General features: G+C 37.7%; 1 protein-coding gene across 1 annotated transcript in view; it reads left to right on the plus strand.

The window, feature by feature from the left end:
• cerk (ceramide kinase) overlaps positions 1–18,797 on the plus strand; it is a 50,476-nt gene that overhangs the window by 9,090 nt on the left and 22,589 nt on the right. The window contains exons 2-6 of the mRNA XM_023285541.3: positions 10,107–10,238; positions 11,487–11,609; positions 14,645–14,770; positions 15,383–15,449; positions 18,586–18,731. Of these exons, the coding sequence (XP_023141309.2) occupies positions 10,107–10,238; positions 11,487–11,609; positions 14,645–14,770; positions 15,383–15,449; positions 18,586–18,731 (594 nt within the window). The remainder of the gene's footprint in view (positions 1–10,106; positions 10,239–11,486; positions 11,610–14,644; positions 14,771–15,382; positions 15,450–18,585; positions 18,732–18,797) is intronic.

Genomic DNA, 18,797 nt, shown 5'->3' on the forward strand with positions numbered 1-18,797 from the left:
AATAGATTTTCTTTGTGTTTTAATTCAACAGGAGTGTTCCAGGTTAAAAAAAAAAAGAAAAGAACAAAGCAAAAATGGCCATTTCAGATTTTAAAAAAGTCTAAGGAGAATATTAGGACAAAAGGCAGAAGTAGAAACAGTTAGTGTACCATGTTGTACTGTGTCGAGTTTCCACCAAGGTACAAGCCTTTGTACACCTAGAGGTACCCTGCTGTTCTACCTTTTCCCAAGTGTGTGTCTGTCAGAGTGAACAACGGCTCTTGGATTACAGGGTGGATAGTATTTCTACCTAAAGAGCTGAATTTAACTGACCTCCGAAGCTCCATTACATTAACACAAAGATCCTCTTTGTTCCATTATTATAGGAGATAATTATTGCCAAGACCAGTGGCTCTCAGTCGAGTACTGCTGAGTTTCCAGCTCTCCAGGTAGCTGAAGGGCCACTTCACTGACTTTAAACTTTATTGCTGCGTTCAGCTTATAATATGGAGCACTTAAACAAACGCCTGTCTGTCACAGGCAGGATATTAGAAACCCTCCACCTAAGTGATACAGACATGGACTGAATAGAGACTAAACATGGAGCTGCAATGATACAAGGCTGTTTTAGAGCTGCCTGAACCTTCGTGCTTCTTTGTGCAATAACCTTCCCTATAAAACCCAGTTACATCAGAGTTGGTACTGATGGAAACACTGCTATGTGGGTCTCAACACTGATTGGTGAAACTCTGAGATCACAAATGCTGATTGGGTAAACTTGGAGAGGATGATGAGGACAAGAAATGTTATTTTTTCTGCCTTCTCGAGTCTTTACCAGATAGACTAACATAACAAACCCTTCATTGTTCTATTTCATACGTGATCATAGAACAAGAAGTATGTCCAGCATGTCCTATTCATTCTGTTTTTTGATGGTTTCCTATGAATCACCTTGTTCCTTCCCCAAGTTCCTGCAGTGGAAAGCCGCCAATAGTTTATTGATACTTCTAAAAGTCTATTAGTGGATGTAGTTTCCAGCACAAGTGGTTAAAAGATTCATCTGAGGGAGTTGGATGAACACTTAAAATATTATTAGTACATTATATACAACAAAGTTAAGCAGTCGTCATTTGTAGCTGATCACCTCCTCAACTCTGATGGTTAAAGATTATCACTTAATAAATCATACTCATTTGATTTATATTGTAGGGCACGTTCTCTAACCTGTCACTCTTTCAATTCTTTGAGCAAGTTGTCATGTCTGCCATCAATATGCTTCGTCTGCATAGCTTTGAAAAACATTTTGCAGAGTGATTTTGTGGTGTCCGTGGACTTCCACTGTTGGCTCCGTTAGTGAAATAACTCCATACTGTTGCTTTGTGCATCTGCTTTATCCACATGCTGTGGACGGTCGGCATCAGAGCTTGGATTTGCAGCCATGACTTGAGGAGATGAAAGCTGCTGGAGAAAATAAAGCATTTGGTACGCCCACTATACCTGCAGGAAGTGGAAGCAGATTGCTTCAAACACATACTGTCCTCACTGTGGCGCATTGGCTTTAATCATCGAAAAGAAACAATTCAGAAAAATTGAGGTGTTGGTACCAATAAAATGGGATTTAGTGTTGCTTTTAATGGCAGGGTATCGTGATACTTTGCTGTTACTGGTATGGAAGTGATCTTTCTTGGATTAACTCCTCACCGCCTGCAGCTCTGTGCAACTTGGGACAAGTCTTACAATAAGGAGTCACGAGTCAGAGACCATGGGAACTGGCACTTTGTCGTATACGGTCATGTGCGTAACGAGTTCACAGGGGATGTAAGATCCCATTGAGTTTGCATTACAGTTGCTAATCCATCTCATGTGGCTCCAGTGGAAAGTCTCTCTGCATCTTGAGGACTCAGATGTTTGTTGCTCAGCGGTGAAAGGCTCTAACAGTGCTGGAGCTGAGGATTACATTCACACCCAGGACAAAGAAACTCACTGCCGCTGCCAGAATTTGAGGTCCGAAGTCACACATGGCAGGTTTACTGAACCTTTCTTTGTGCCTCTCCTTGTCCTCGTTCCATGTGATTGTCTTTTTGAACTTGGCCTTATTCCCATAGCGGCTACGCTGAGCCTCTTGTGTGGAGAAGCTGAAACCTGACAAGCTGGTGGCAGTTGTTTTCCAAAAAGCACGAAATACAAATGATATGTTGTATTTCCTTTTGCACATTTCTCAGTGACGAATGTTAAGACCAAATAGATTTCAGTCCATAAGTACATGCAGCCTGGATCATAAGTATTTGAACAGTTACACGCTTATTTTTGACTTTGCACTTAAATCTGTTGATATTGAACTTCATGTTTGCTTGAAACAAATATTTCTGGGGCTCATTCAACAATCAAGTGGCTGTGTACGCTCCTTTATTACAAGTAAGGAACTACTCCATACATCTTGTTGGTGGGTTTGGAAGGTATGTTATCTTTTGTTAAATATCCCAGAAATTCCACCATTTGTAAGAGCAAGAAACTGTAGAAACATGCCGTACCATCGAGAAAATGATTCAAATCTGAGTTTAAAATCTGGATATTTCATCACAATTCATTCATTCAACATGTCTCATTTATAAATTTGCCAAAAATAAACTGTTTGCTCTAATCAGAATCTGAAAAAAACAACTAAAAATTCTGCACTCATAAGCACAACAGTAAAGCCATGAGTGATTCAGCTACGATCAAAAGTCACATAAAAGTTGAGGGACTTTTAGCTGAACTTGATTTAACTGCAGAGCAGACAGGAGACTAGTATAGAAACAAATAAAAAATATAAGTAGTTAAACATCTCTATTGTGTAAAGCAGTATTAGTAGTACCTGTGGACATTTAGAAATATGTTGCACGTTGATTCTGTTTCTTTCTTTTTTTTTTTAAATGCAATAGAAATATTTTTAAAAATGGCAATTTCATTTTTTCTTTTTTTATGATTTATTATAGTAGTTTTTTCAAAGCAAATGTGCTGAAACACAGAATCTGGACAATGTAAACTGTCCAAATACAAGCTGGACGGTAGCTTCAAGTGTTAAAGAGTAGTTTCACTCATTGTATTTTCTTACTGGAAATTGGGAAACAGATGGCCTGGTTTTTGCAATAACTAACAAAGATTTACCTACGAACACATCCCAAGCTCAGTTGTTTGTGTGTAAGAATGACTATTATAAATATTATTTCTTCCGAGTAGGCAGATTTAGTTATTTTGGAAAGTGCCGGACTAGCTGTTGCCCCCCGTTTCCTCAGCAAAAACTGTTTGAGTTGCGCTTTTTATGGATGTTCAGCACAAATTTCAAACCAAACCACTGAAAAAGAAGCGACAAGGTGAGGAAGGAAACAGAAAAATGATGAAACTTAGCTCTGAGGGCCAAACTAAAAAAGTATTTGGAGTAGAGCTTTAGGATGTAGCAAGGTCTCAGAATCCATGACATGAACTGGGAGTGTTGGGTGACCTGGCATGGAATGACTGTTCAAAATGATGAAAAAAAGAATCATTTATGCACCTCATGATGAAATGCTTGCAGGAAATGAAGGCTAGTCTGTGATATTTCAGCAGATATCAGAGCTCCCAGGCATCAGCGTAGCTTTGCAGCAACACAACGAACATCTGAATTCTCTCCTCCAAGTGCAGAACAAGTTCCAGGCATTAGAAAATAAAGCCTTTTCCTCCCCTCTAGTTCCTGAAAAGCTGACTTTCTGCAGATAGCAGACCACTCCGGCTCACAGCGGCACACTGAGCCCCGTGGTTTGAATAGGCGGCACACACTGGCCGGCTGCCAGCGCTAAGATTCTTTTCAAGCACAAAGAAAAGTATGTCAGAGCAGAGCAGAGAGGATCTGTCTTGTATGGCCGAGGGCTTAGCATGTAGCTTAGGGACTGCAGCGAGCTAAAAAGTGGGGGAATTTGTGTGTGGGGGTGTGTGTTCTCTGAGTGTGTGTGGCGATGGGATTATTGCGTGTGCGTTTGTGCCTCTGTGAGTGTGTGTGTGGCAGAGTTATTGGAGCAAATGTGGGAATGTCAGCTATTGTTTCCAGTTCAGCTTGTTTCTGGGGTTAATTTGACCAAGTTGCCCAAAAGGAAAGAAGAAAGCAACACTGGCTGCACTGACTCAATCCACTAACGTTTTGTCTTTTTGTTGATGTACGGTCATGGACGAAAGTATTGGCACCCCTGGAATATTTCCAGAAAATACAATAAATAAATTGCATAAATTAAATAAATTTCTCCCTGAAATTGTTGCAGTTACAAATGTTTTTGGGATACACTTTTGCACCCTGATTCTGCAGGACAGCCTGAATTTGTGTTGAAGTTGACCTAGGATGTTTATCCACCATTCAAACTATCCTATGTTGCATTCTTTCATCAATTTGTCTCTTCTGTCCCCATCCAGGGAGATTAGCCACAGTTCCGTGGGATATGTGGACAAAGGAGCTTCAAGATCTCTGGACATAGTCTTGTAACCTTGAGATTGTTCGTATTTTTCCACAATTTTGCTCCTTAAATCCTCAGACACTTCTGGGCTCTTCTTTCTCTTCTCCATGCTTGGTGTGACACACATAGGTAACACAACACAAAGGTTGAGTCAACTTTTATACATTCTAACTGGCTTCAGGTGTGATTTCTATATTGCCAGCACCTGTTACTTGCCACAGGTGAGTTTAAATGATGTTTGAAAGAAAATGATTTACCCACAGTTTTAAAAGGGTGCCAACAATTTTGTCTGGCCCATTTTTTTGAGTTTTATGTCAAATTCTGTCAATTTTGGCTTTTTTCTTCTGCTTTCTTGTGTTTTTCCAATGCACATCAATGAAATAAACACGCGTATACCAAAAAACATTTGTAATTGCAACCATTTCTGAGAGAAATGGTGTATTTTCTGGAAAAATTCCAGGGGTGCCAATACTTTTGTCCATGACTGTAGACTTTGCCTACGAGGTTAAATGGTTTCATATATTTTTCAGATTTTCTGAGCCTGGCAGCTTCAGATAACAAACATGTAAATGTGTAATATACAAGATGAGATATTCTAATAAATCCCACTTGGTGTTTTAGCACGAGTTTGGATGTGCAACAAACAAATCCAAAAATCATCTCAAACTTGTTACACTTTGTTGTCGCTATCTACTTCCAACATTTTCCCATTAAAGATAATCTGCCTTCGCTTATCTATTCACACTTGCGTGAAATGATTTTTGACATGTTGGAACATCCCCCTCAATGCAGAGCGGCGATTTTGCCAGCGGATCTCGACGATAAGTCCGCCTATCAGTGGCACATGTTGCATAATAGAAACAACAGTCGTGTTTAGACGGTGTGCTCAGATTGACAGTGCAAACAATAAACTTCCTCAATGATCAGTTTGAGTGAGATACTCCCATAAGCCTGCTGTAAACATCCACAGGGCAGAGTGACATCTTTGTGTCAAAATGAGCCACTGTGGACTGTTTTCACTGAAGGCATTTTCGCATGTCACAGTGGGGAAGACACAGGAGTAAATACAGAAAAATGATGCCTCAATTTGCTTCAGTTTCAGGGCTCGGGGTTGTGCATGATGCTTCACTGTCACATGGTTGTGACTGAATTGGACGTTTGAGTAAAACTGAGCCTTTGTTAATGTCATTTTTTGCTGAAGAGGGTTTGAGAAGTATAATATATTTTTAAAAATTGCCAAAATTGCACCATTTGTCAGAGAAAGAAACTGTAAAAACAGAAGGAATAATTTGATTTTCAACTTTCTGACAGACCTATTCATCTGTGACATGCTGTTCCATTGGGAACCTTAACCACATCTAAGCTTATAATCATGATATTTCATCAAAATAACCCCTGATTTGATGTCTCATTTTTAAAAATTGGCAAAAAAGAACCAGTTGCTCAAACCAGCTTCTGTAAAAAAAAAAACTATAATTTCTGCGCTTCTTGTTTCAACTAAGAAGTCATTAGTGATTCAGTGAAAACCAACAGTTACATGGTAAGAAATCAGGGATTTTATGTCTAAGCTAGGCTGAACTGCAGTAAGTGTTTACACAGAACAAACAGTAGATAAGTACTGAAGCAAATTAGGATGCAAGTAGTAAAATATCTGTAAAATGTGAAGCTACCATAAGAAGAAGAATTATTGTCTGTTTGTAAAATCAGAAGTCAAAATGATCATATTTATGGCTGTATAACTGGTCATACTGCACAACATGAACATTTTTGTGTTATTTTTGCTTCTAGCCATAGTTGTGCTGTTTCCAAAAAGGAGCAGGGCTTTATAGTCAAGTAAAAAATGAGCCCACAGTGAGCAGAAAATGTGACAAGAGCAAATAAAATGCCCAGAAACTTCCTGGAGTTCAGATGGTTAATGGTAAATGCTAAAGTTTGGTGACCCGATCCCAACTTTAAGTCCATGAGGGCTGAGGACTGTCCCACTGTCAGACCTTCAAGTGCATGTGGGTTCTGTTGCAAACATTTTTTAGCCCTGATGCACTTTCCAAAGTCTGCATCCCTGCAGACGTTGCCTGGGGGAATTACCCACAGTTCATAGTGCTATGATTTTAAACGCGAAGTTACCAGGGGAAGCCTGGAGGTGTTAAAGACAGTAAACAAACAAGTATGAAAGTAGAAACCAACCCTCATGTAAGAGGAAAAAAGAAGCTCATATGTCAGTGTAAACACACGCACAACGCTGGGTCTGTTTGTCTTTGATGCCATGACGATGAATTTCAATTCTGCTTTCTGTGCTTTAGCCATGAAGGAACAATAGTGTAATGTCTGACTGTCACGAATGGCTTTTGACAAATGACTGTTTTATTTAGGTTAATTTTAACTGTTTGTCATTGTAAAATGCAGCACAGTATGAGATGTAAAGAAAAATTTACATACTAGTACATATTGGTGCAAAACTGTTAAAAAAAGAAAAAAAAGGCTTATTATTCATGTTAACTTGTTATTTTTTTGGAATATACACTGTAAAAAAGTAATTTGTAAAAAATATTCTGCATTTTTTATACAATTTACTGTTACTTCACAGATGTTTCCTGTTTTGTAAAGTTTCACTAAATAATTAGTATTTTAAGTCTGAATTTACATGTTGATGACAAGAACAAAACAGTAAATCAACTCCACCTTAAAAATCATATCTTTTTTGTTTTTTATTTTTTTTTAAAAAGGTAGGTTTTCTCTTACATTTGCCCATAAAATTTCTTTTTTAACTATATTTAAATAAGCAAAAAATATTATTTCATAGATATTTGCTATTTAAAAAAATACAGTATAATCAATAATTACTTTGCAGACTTTCCCTGTTTTGCAGAATTACAGATAATATCTAGTAAAACCACAGAAAAATGTGAGTTTAAAAATAACAATAAAACATAAACAAAAGCAGGCCAAAACTGTATTTAATGCCCACTTCCGAAATCTGTATTTTTACAATTTGTAAAGGGTTATTTAACATTTTTTGACCATAAAATATAATTAAAATGAAAAATTACATTTTGTAAAAAATAAATAAATCAGTGAATTACTTCTTAAAATTATATCTTCCATTATTTTCACTGTTTCTACAGTTTTTGAGCATGGTAATATTGCATAATTTTCATCAGATATATATGCAGAGCTACTCAGAAAGCAGTATTAATGACCAAAGTACTGCCTGTAGCAGCACTGTAACTTCAAAATTAAGAGTTTCAGTGTTTCTCTGAATCCTCCTGTGACCCTGAACAAAATAACCCCTCTGGAAAATGAATCATACAAGTCACAATAACGTTCAATAATTCATTACATATTTTTAATCCAACAGCAACAATGAGTTTGGCAGAGCAATCGGTGCAATTTCTCAAGTAGTTGAAATGAAACTCTTCATTCTTGTTATTTTTTTTTTACTCTCCTTTTCGGAAATACAGCCATTACCCACTTGGCCATAACTCTTCTTCCTATCTGTCAAAGTGTGAATATCGATGGCCATAAAGTTATTCATGCCTGCATGGTGTATCATCTTTATTTGAGAAAGAAATGAAATCCTATTCCCTCAGAGTCCCAGGAGAGAAATAATATGTCATGCTTCCCTCCCATCCATTTCACCATATCAGCTGAATAAATTTGTCGGAGAGGCTGGAATGCCAGAATGTGATGCAGTTGAAGAGGTCAGTTAAACTCATTGCAAGTAATATTGTCCTTCCCTTGTACAAAAGTGCATTTTTTGATTTATTTTCCCTGTCAGTTGCCACCTATTGTGATTGAATGCTCAAGATTTCTCGAGAAAAAGTAAAATCTGTCTTCCTTTTTAGCAACTCAACTTATCTGCAACGTTTATTTGATTGAATTAGAATTTTTTTTTAACTCATCCTCCTCACCAGTAAAACTGTTAAAATAATGCCTTTCCTTGCAATCCTCTTTATTTTCTCTTACAACACAGCAAATTAACACTGATTAAATTCTTTGGTGGCGTTTAGTAGCTCTATAAGTTGGCTGACCCGCCTCGTCTAGTCGCTGCCAGGAGCTACCAGGTCATTCAGTCGCTGCCAAACTCTTTCATCCCAAAGTCATTTTAAACTGGCAGCCTGAGTCTTATTCCCGTGGGAAAGACCAACAAGAAGATGGATTTCCATTCCCAAACACTGGCGAACTCTCTCGGGATATAGCTGTTTTATTCTCCATTCATTTCTGCCTTTGTGAAATAAATTCTAGGCTGCGATTCTGAAGTCGCTTTAACACAAGAATCCTTTGTAATGGAATGGATAAAGCCTGTAGAATTCTAACCCCCAAGCAGTTTCTGGGCTTTTTTGCTCCCTGTCAAATTTTTAGTCAGTGCGGACTTATTTTTTACTGCAATATAAAGATCCACTACCTCTACAGAAGCAGTAAAACCATTACTGGAAGTGGAGAGAGCTCAAGGATGTCTTCAGTGCAGCATAATAAAACTATGCAACCACTTTGTTACCAATAGTGGAAAAAATTGAGATATTTTACTATTTGCATTTATATTTTGATGTCATACTTGTATTTTATCTGCTCTGTGTAAACACTGCCTGCAGTTCAGCCAAAAAGTCTCTTGAGTTTTTGTCATTTTGCTGGGTGCCAGAAAAAAAAAAACAATAAGAAAACTTTGTAAAACTGTAAAGACTGTGAAAATAATTTCAAATTAATGTAATATAATTATATTTTTTGGCTAATTTAAGTAGAACAATGCAGTGTATTTTCATGCTTGCACATTGTAATAGATATACAGTCGTTATGTAAGCCAGTAATGATTGTAAGTAATTTTACTGGATATTATCTGTAATTTAACAAAACAGGAGAAATTTGTGGAAAAAAATGCAATTGTGAAATGATTTACAATTCTTTAGTCCTTAATATACATATTGTTTCTCTTTAAGAGCAAAAATCACTAAAATAGTATTTTTATTTCTGATATAAATACAGTTAAAAAAATGGAAAAAAAATTATTTTACGGTGAAATGTTGCAAAAGCACACATTTGTAATTTTAAAATTGTAATTACAGACTTTTGATGTGGACATTATGTCCAGTTTCAGTCTTTTTTTCTTTTTTTTTACAATCAACATGTAATTATTAATAAAATGATGTTTAATTGTTGTAATTATACTGAATATTACCTATAATTAACAAAACAGTAAAATAACATTCCAAAAATAGATTTTTAATCCATAATAAAAAATAATTATTCCTTCAAATAATGGCAAATATCCATAAAAAATAATTATGTTCATAGAGAATGATTTTTAAAAATAGTGTTGTTTAATGGTCGTACATTATAAAAGAACATAAAACTATTAATACAATTTTTTGATGTGGATGTTATTTCCAGGTTTGGACAGTTTTTTAAGGTTATTTTTTAAACTAATACTTTTCCCATTATTTTCCAAGTTATCTGTAATTTAACAAAACATGGGGAATATGGAAATTAACAGAATCTTTTTTTTTCCAAAAGATTACAAGTAAAAACTCCATAAAAAATAAATATAAATGCTTTTCTACAGTGTATGTAAATGTGAGAATTTACTCCACAGGGTAACCGTGCTGGTAGAAGAGCGTCATGCTTGGGTGATCATGTAATGTAGTTCTCTAAAATATTGATTTAATGTCTTCCCAGCTCACGGTCGCAGTGTTCAGGTGTGTGAAATCGTGGCTGTTGGCAGGACGGAAGATGGAGACGACAAACGGACCAGGAAGAGTCGAAAAGAGGCGAAGCGGCACTCGCAGCTGTATCCGTGTGCATTTACAGGTACTAAACTCATATTCATATACACATTTCATCATATTTACACATGAAATTTACCCCCGTGTGCATTCTGTGTCATGCTCTCTGCAGCTTTAAAGCAACTTTGCCAAATCCAAAGCTCATGACTCAGCATTTTTGTCCAGTTTCTCTACTGTACAAACTGCAAAAGTGCCCAATTAAGAAATAAATGCTGCGTCTTTTTGTTGCTTGGAAGACAGTTTACGTCACTGTCACTTTCATTTCCCCGCAGTCAGTTAAAACCACATCACGCTTTCCATCTCGGCTCAGTGTGCCAAGAGCCTGTGTTCAGCTCCACCAATCACAAGTGTCCTGATGCTGGAAATAAGCCTGTAGACAGCTTCATATTAGAAAGTAATGCATTAACAAGAGAGTCGCTCGCAGCTCAGCCGACCGGCTCTGGGATGGCAGCGTTCCAGTGACTTTGGGGCTAATGCTCGATTTGGAGCCATTAGATTAAATCCAAACAAGATTGGATTTACATTATTTATCACAGCCAAATGTCAAAAATTACCCCCCTAATGTGAGCTTTTACTGGCATTAGAGTGTGTCGAGTCTCACTGCATTCCCACAATCTGTGAGAAACTTGGCTTCAAAGACATCACTTACAGCCTGATTATGTAACTCACTCCAGGACGGTTTTTACTCCCACTGTAAGCTACCGTAAGTGATTTGGGGCGAAGAACTTGCCTGGGAAAAAAGTTAACTTTCCTATCTGATGAGGAAAATGCTTAGTGTGATAATTTGACTTTGCTTAGTGGGTGAATCTGCTGCTGTCAAAGTGCTTAGCGAGTGAGTTTTTTTTTTTTTTTTTCCTGCTCCTTAATGTAAATATTTCAGCAATGTTCCTAGCGGGATATATCGTGACTCCTTCTCTGCTTCCTGTAGGAGTCCTGTTTTACTTGAACTGGCTTCTTCTTCGTCATTCCTTACTCACATGTGATGCTCCTGGCTGCTAATGATAAAGTTCATTTATAGGACAAACCCGCGGGTAGCGCTGAACTCTGTCAGTGAGAAAAGCATGAATGAACAAATAAAATCTGCTGTAGAGCCTAAAAATACTCCACAAACTGAAGTTCACACGCTTTAATCAGTGATGCACATCTGATAAAAGGCATTTTTAGTTTCTGAGCAGCACAAACTGATAGGATATGAATGCATTGTTCAGCTCAGGAGTTCCCTGTTTTGGTGACAGCATCTTTCTTCTGTCCTTTCTGTTTTGTTTCCTCATAGTTTCCTTCGTGATGAGGACGAGGCAGCACCAGTGGCGCTGCAGCGAAGTCACCTTCCACTGCAATGACCAGGAGCTCTGCAATCAATGGGTCCGAGTCACCAATGAGCAGCTGTCGTTACTCAGTAGGTGCTGTGAGCAGACATGAACCAAATTAGAAGTTAATCAGTAAAAAGTAGGAATCTGGTCGACACTCTAATGAAGCTGCATTCAGATAAACTCTATTTAAGGTGTTTTCACTTGGGTATTGCATTACACACAGACTTCCGTAATGAAATCTGGGAATGTTTGATCTATGCTATGCTTTTAAAGTTTCTGAAATGGTATTTTTGAAGTTGCTACAGCTATAGTTTATCTGCCAGACAATTATTTGATTTACAAATGCGGCGCACTATTGTGTTGTACTATTGTGTTTAGCATGGAGGGAAGCCTCTGCAACCCAAGCTGTTTCTGGGCATTTTTACTCACTGTGGGTTCATTTTTCACTGCAGTATAAAGTCCTGCACCTTTATGGCAACACCATGGCTAGAAGTAGAGAGAACTCAAACATATATTCTGTGCAATATGACACAATTATAAATTTACACATCAAAAAAAGAGAAACAAATGTTACATTTCTTAGATTTTTTATTTTGCCAAAACTGCAAAACCCAAAATCCATATGTAGAATACTTTTCCAAGTGCCCACAAATATTGCCAGCGCTGGAAATAATATGGTGGTTCTACATATTGTAGATATTTTACTGCTTTCATTTTAAATTAGTTTCTGTGCTTTTCTCTTTTCTACTCTTTGTAAACACTGCCTGCAGTTCAGCCGAGTTATTACTAAATTTTTGTCATGTTGCTGTTGGTTGCCAAGAACCACTGCTTTTTTTTTTTCTTTTTTACAGAATCTGGTTGCTAAGAGGGGTTCATTTTTGGCAAATATTTAAATGAGACATGTACAATAAAATGATTTGGATGAAATATCATGATTTTAAGCTTAGTTTTGGTTCATATTCCAGATGGTACTGAACAGAATTGGCTCAAGGACAGATGCAAAACTGAAAATCCTAAAATTCTAAGTTTGGTAACCTCCATTTATGTTTATTAGCACCATATTTCAGCATTTCAATGCATTTGAGCTCATTTGAGTTGAGAAAATCTCACGTCACAATACCACAATGTAGAAATACTCTGTTACAAAATAAAAGTCTTGCAGTCAAATGCTATTTCAGTACAAATACGTAAATATTAACATCAAAATATACTCATAGTACTAAATGTAAAATACGTCATTGGATAATGGATAATAACCATGATTGGATTAATGTTACAGCTGTTTATTTCGTTTAGCTAGAGCCATCACAAGAAACATATCATAATGTGTTAGTTGGTTATATTTTGTTTTGAAAGGTTAAATCTGCAAAGTAACCAGTAACTAAAGCTGTGAGATAAATGTGATTGAATGAAAAGTGATTTTTTTTGCCTTCACAGTGTAATGAAGGTATAAAATAGAATAAAAATGGAGTTGTCCCAGCACACAAAGCTCACAATTTCACTTAAAATGTAAATATTTAATAAAGTTCACTCAGGGCAAGACGTATTGCAAAAACAGCCCTTCTTCTGGAGGGAAAATGTGCAGTATTGTCCATAAAAATCAGTTCATTCTCCCCAGCAGTATCTTGTGCACGCTGCCCTCAGGACAGCCCAGAGGCAAACCTACAACAGAGGTGTCCTCCCGCATTTCTCTTTTCGACAGCCTCGTGAGCTCAGACGTAAAGGATGGTCCCGACAACAGCAGTCTGATAAAACATATAAATGGAGGCGTCACATTGCAGAAAAAAATGTCTTCGGCTGGTTTGGACATGAAGCATGAAAGAGGACGCCAAGTCCAGGTTACTGTCGAGGAATCTGCCTTTAAAACACAAGATATAAAAGTAATAATAAACAGAAAAGAACATCACCTGTTGTTTTTATATCATCTGTTTGGGGAATAATAGGAATAATTACCATAATTGCTATTAACCCTTTAAACCAGTCTCAATGGAAACAAGTCAAACACATCAGCCATCATTTTACACAATCTGTCTGGAAAGAAATTATCAACTAGAGGATTTCAGGATTTTAATATGTTCTCCACTGATGTGTTAACATATTACCATCGTAACAGTTAGACCGCTCTCCTAATTGAGTGCAACTTGCAGCATTTTATTATTAGTACCAGTCATAATAATGACCTTACAAAGACAAAAAGGCAAAAATGACAATTATGAATAACACTTTTAACCAAAAAACAGCAATATAAAGTCCTGTATCTCCATGAAAACAACTAAAACACAAGATCTAAAAATGAAAACAAACAGAAGAGCACATCATCCATCATTTTACATAATCTGTTTGTGAGAAAATTATCAACCTGAGGGTTTCGGGGAATTAATATGTTCTCCACTCGTGTTAACATATTGCCATCATTACAGTCAGACCATTCCTCTAATTGAGTGCAAAATACAGCACCCCATGACTGGGTTCTGCAGGATTTACTGTGTATCGAGCATGTGCAAACAACTTACAGTCTTAAGGTGAGTTTAAGCCTTAAGAAATGGTCCCATTTGGCTCAGTTGGATGAATCAATTCAAGAAAATTAACTCCATTTATTGTGCAGATGAAGCCTCCCTGTCTTCAGCAGTGTTATTCTCCACCATACTACACCTTTAGATCACCCATTGACAACCCATTTATGTAATCTAATGGAACTTTTGTCTTATTGCCAAACAATATGGCACCCTATATTTCTCGGCGCTCATTTAACACTTGATCCCGATCCATTCGTCTTTGAGCGGCTGCTGCATCTCCACTTTGTTGCCCTAAACACAGTGCTCCACCAGCAGCCATAAACAAGCCATTTAGTATTCTCCATCGCAGCACTTTGTAGGTTTATCACCGAATGATGCAGTGCCTCTGAATCGCGTCACACTCCTCCCATAGTCGGTAGACACACCATTTATTTCTGCAGTGGCGTGTTTTCGGTGGACCAGTCAGCTTGAGTGAGCGTTTTGAAAAAGGTCTCCTGTTAATGAAAACTTCATCAAGCTGTTGTCAGTTGCACATTTGTTTTAAAAAAAATGGTGCATTTTTAATGACTATCTCAACCCTCCCTTCTTTCTTTTTTTTTTCGCAGCCAACCGACCAAAGAGCCTCCTGGTGTACATCAATCCGTTCGGAGGAAAACGGCGCGGGAAGCGTATTTACGAGCAGAAGGTGGCTCCGGTGTTTCGCCGAGCCGGCATCTCCACTGATGTGATTGGTGGGTCCCCACCAGTCGTCGAGATTTAAATAAAAAATGAGTCTCGATGGCCGCCGTATAGATCTCTACTGCCACCGCGGCCTCTCGCAGGGACCGAAGAGGTTTGCGAGGATATGATTTGGCTTATAGTGCCATTAATCATGCCAGCAACCTTAATGGAAGCTGTGATAGTTGATAAGCTTGGGTATCCAAACACATCTATTATTCAATAAGTGTTTGCTACAGCTACACATAGTCTTGGGGTATTGATGGTCCATCACAGTGAATACTATTCACTCTGGGCTTCCTCCAGCAGCTATGAATTGCAAGGGTTGTATTTGTGCTGGTATAATACGCCCCGTAAACAGATTTACTGTTGAAATATTGTTTCTATGGGCTCAGTGGCTCATTTCGCTGGCTAATATACAACACTGGAATTGGGTTGTTTCGTGCATTTGCTCTTTGGGAGCATCAATCTGCTCGACTGGTTCCGGGGAATGTTTCAAAACTGTACTTTTCCATGTCTCGTATTTCAAAATTTCCTCTAATAGTATGCTTGTTCCCAGCCGAGGTATTTTGTCTGCACGGTCCTTTTTGTTGTACTAAGGCTGCCCGTTTGATTTGTTTCCATAGTTACAGAGCGCGCCAATCATGCCAGGGACCACTTGAAGACGGAGGCCAGTCTAGATAAATGTGACGGGTGAGTACTTAAGCTGGAGAACTCTGGTTCTTCACTGCGACATGGAGCCGACTCTCATACTTAAATAAACTCATTGAGAGACTCGGCTGTGTGCTGTGCTTCACTAAGAGCATATTAAAGGTTTGTATGAAGCCGTGTTGTGTTGTGTCAGATTGTAATTATAGATACAGACTTCTTCTGATTATCTCAGACTCTGATCTGCATTTCTTTGAACAGAGTTGATTGTCTAGTTGTGACCAGAGATACTCTCTTAAGATCAGGACTTTGTCATATTTTGGCTTCCAGAGTTGTTCTACAGCCTAATTTCTGGGATCCAAATAGAGCTGCAAACCACAATTACCAGTAATAATAAAAGTTTACAAAGACATGGAGTGAAAATAATGGTTCTTTTTTGTTGTTTTACTGCTCTAAAATACAGTAGAAATAATTAAGATTAAGCCTCTAAACACTGCCACATTTTTATTCACTGTGAGCTCATTTTACACGCAATATAAAGTCTTACACCTTTATGGAAACAGCACAATAATTGCTAGAACTAGAGAGGACTTAGAAATGTCTTTTGTGCCGTGTGGGACAGTTATAATGTCATACATCATAAAAAACAAAAGTTGAATTTGTTTGATTGTTTATTTTTACAAAAAGGTTCAATTCTCAAACCAACATGTACAAAATTTTCCCAAACATCGACTTATGTTCCAATTACTGGAAAAAAAAAAACTGTCATTTGACACACTATATATATATTTATTACTTAAAATAAAACTTGTTTCTGTACGTGTCTCCTGTCTACTCTGGAAACACAGCCTGCAGTTCAGCCAAAGAGTATCTTCATTTTTACATGACTTTGTCACAGCTGAGTTACTAAAGGCTTTACATTTGCACTGAGTGGTGTAGAATTTGTGGTTTTGTACACAAGCTGGTAAATTTTGGCAAAATTAGCCATTTACAATTGGATGATTTTGATAAAATATGATTTTAAGCTTAGACTTTGATGAATGTATTGACAGAACGGCCCCTCACAGATGATTATTTTAAGGACCATTGTGAGGTAGAAATTTTTTTTTTTAATAAACTAATGTCTTTCAAACCCACCAGCCAGGTGACAAATTAAAGAAAAACCTGAACCTTTGACCCATACAGTGAGGAGGTCTGTTGGCTCTGTTCTGCTGTAGAGGTTGTTTTGTTGACCTGGTTTGGGTTCATTTATCTTCTTAGAGTCAAGGGTCACTACAAATCAATACCAAGCTGGTCGAGGTGATAACCTTTAGCTTATGATGTAGTATTTCTCTCTTGATGGGAGTGGAGTCTTTAAGTATGACCATGCCTCCATTTATAGGGCACGAGGGGTCACTGAATGGTTGGATGACAGTGATGTGAATCATGTACTACAGCCTTAATAGTCTCTAGATCTCAACTCAAACACCTATGGGAGCCCAAAACGTTCGACGGTGCTCTGTACCACCATCATCATCACACTAAATGAAGAAATAGCTTTAAGATGAATTGGGGTCATACCAGAAACTGGGACTGTTTAGCCTACAATATGGAGGAATTCATGCTAGCTGTGTAGCTGGTGGCAAGTTAATATTATTAGCCCTCTTCCCAACCACATGCATTAGTTTAACAGAAAGTCTGCTAGTTAGGCTTTATAATAAACAAATAATAGTAAATGTTTGCCACTGATTAGCAGTTGTGTTGCTGTATTGTGTCAGAAGGTGATAATATCAGCTCTTCTGACTTTAGGTATGTTTACCATAATTCTCAGTTTTATTTGCTAATTAGCAAAGCATGCAATGTAAAGATGGGTTTGATGGAAATGCAATCTTTGTCAGGTGTTTGGTCACAAACCAAAATACTGGCAAAACTAAAAACTTTTTTTGATAATGGATCACCAAAGTGATTACAGTTCATCCTCAGAGGAACAACCGTGTCTGTGCCGAATTTGCTGTAGTCCATTAAATGGTTACAAAAATTCAGTACAAAATAGTGGGGAGATCTCTAACATTCGGTAGGATCCATCATCTGGGCACCATGAATGTTGGTATTTAGTTTCATAGCAATAAATGATGAGGCTGTTCTCAAATATGACACTGCATTTCTGTAATTTTGCAAGGACTTCAAGTGTCAGCATTATTGATGAACTGCAGAGTCTGAGCCATTGATATTTTCTGATTGATATGTTTAACTGACTTCTTTAAGAAAAAAAACTGTTGTTAGCACAGTTATACATTATTCAAAATGAAAAGAGAAGCACATCTGAAAATCATGTGCATGAAAGTAGCAATATTTTGGAAATATTTAAATTAAAAGTAACATGTAGATGTAGACTAGCAAAGGACCGTGAATTGATCCGTGTGGCCCTCCATTAGTGAAATATACAGTGGAGGATTTAGATCAATATAGCCAAACGAAAAGGACTTTCAGAGATGCATATACATAAAAAAAACAACAGTAAAATATTCAGTTAAAACCAAAACATTCAAGCCGTTTTCAGACTCAAACACGATAAACCAATATCACTGTGGAAGCTGCATTGGAATTTCCACATATTTTTCCAGTATTTTCGGCATGCAGCTGATTCTGCTCCCTAGCATCACTTTCAATAACTGTAAAATAAATCCAAACCTGCAAATTACCCACATCAGTCAAGGTTATGCTTTCAGCTGAAATTGTACAAGATCAGTGCTCAGGTTTGGGAGTAACAGGAGCATGTGAGGGCAAAATGCAGCTGATAGTCGAACATAAAGGCCCTGCTTTTTTTCCTGCTGAGTGCCCCGTCGTTCCTGCTTCTATTCATCAGATATTCAGTCCACCAGAGCAAGGTTAGAGTCCATTATGTTTTTACTGTGCAGTTTATATAATTTATAGATCAATTTCTGTGAGGTTTTGAGTTAGACTTCAGAAGCTGTAGTGGCAGGTGGCACAGTGTGATATTCTTATTTATTAAAGGGCTGGACCTGCTGCTCAATTGTATTATTGTCCAGGTTTTCTGAAAATCTAGTTATTTTTCTCACGTATCAGCTTTATTGCAATGACATGTCAATGTAACTGATATGTAGCAACCAGCCAGGCTATTTGAATAACCAGGAATGATATAATAGAAAATTCATGTCAAGGTGTTGATCTATCCGTCCAGGGTGGTGTGTGTCGGTGGAGACGGGATGTTCAGCGAGATCCTGCATGGGTTGGTTAGCAGAACCCAGACAGACCACGGTGTGGACGAGAACCAACCGGATGCTGAACTGGTGTCGTGTTCTCTCCGCATAGGGATCATTCCTGCAGGTAGGTTTTGATCGTTAAACCCGATTAAAACATTCCCAGGGTTTTGGTGATAAAGATCTCTGATGT

Source organism: Amphiprion ocellaris, chromosome 21, assembly GCF_022539595.1.
Source record: "Amphiprion ocellaris isolate individual 3 ecotype Okinawa chromosome 21, ASM2253959v1, whole genome shotgun sequence".
NCBI lineage: Eukaryota > Metazoa > Chordata > Actinopteri > Pomacentridae > Amphiprion > Amphiprion ocellaris.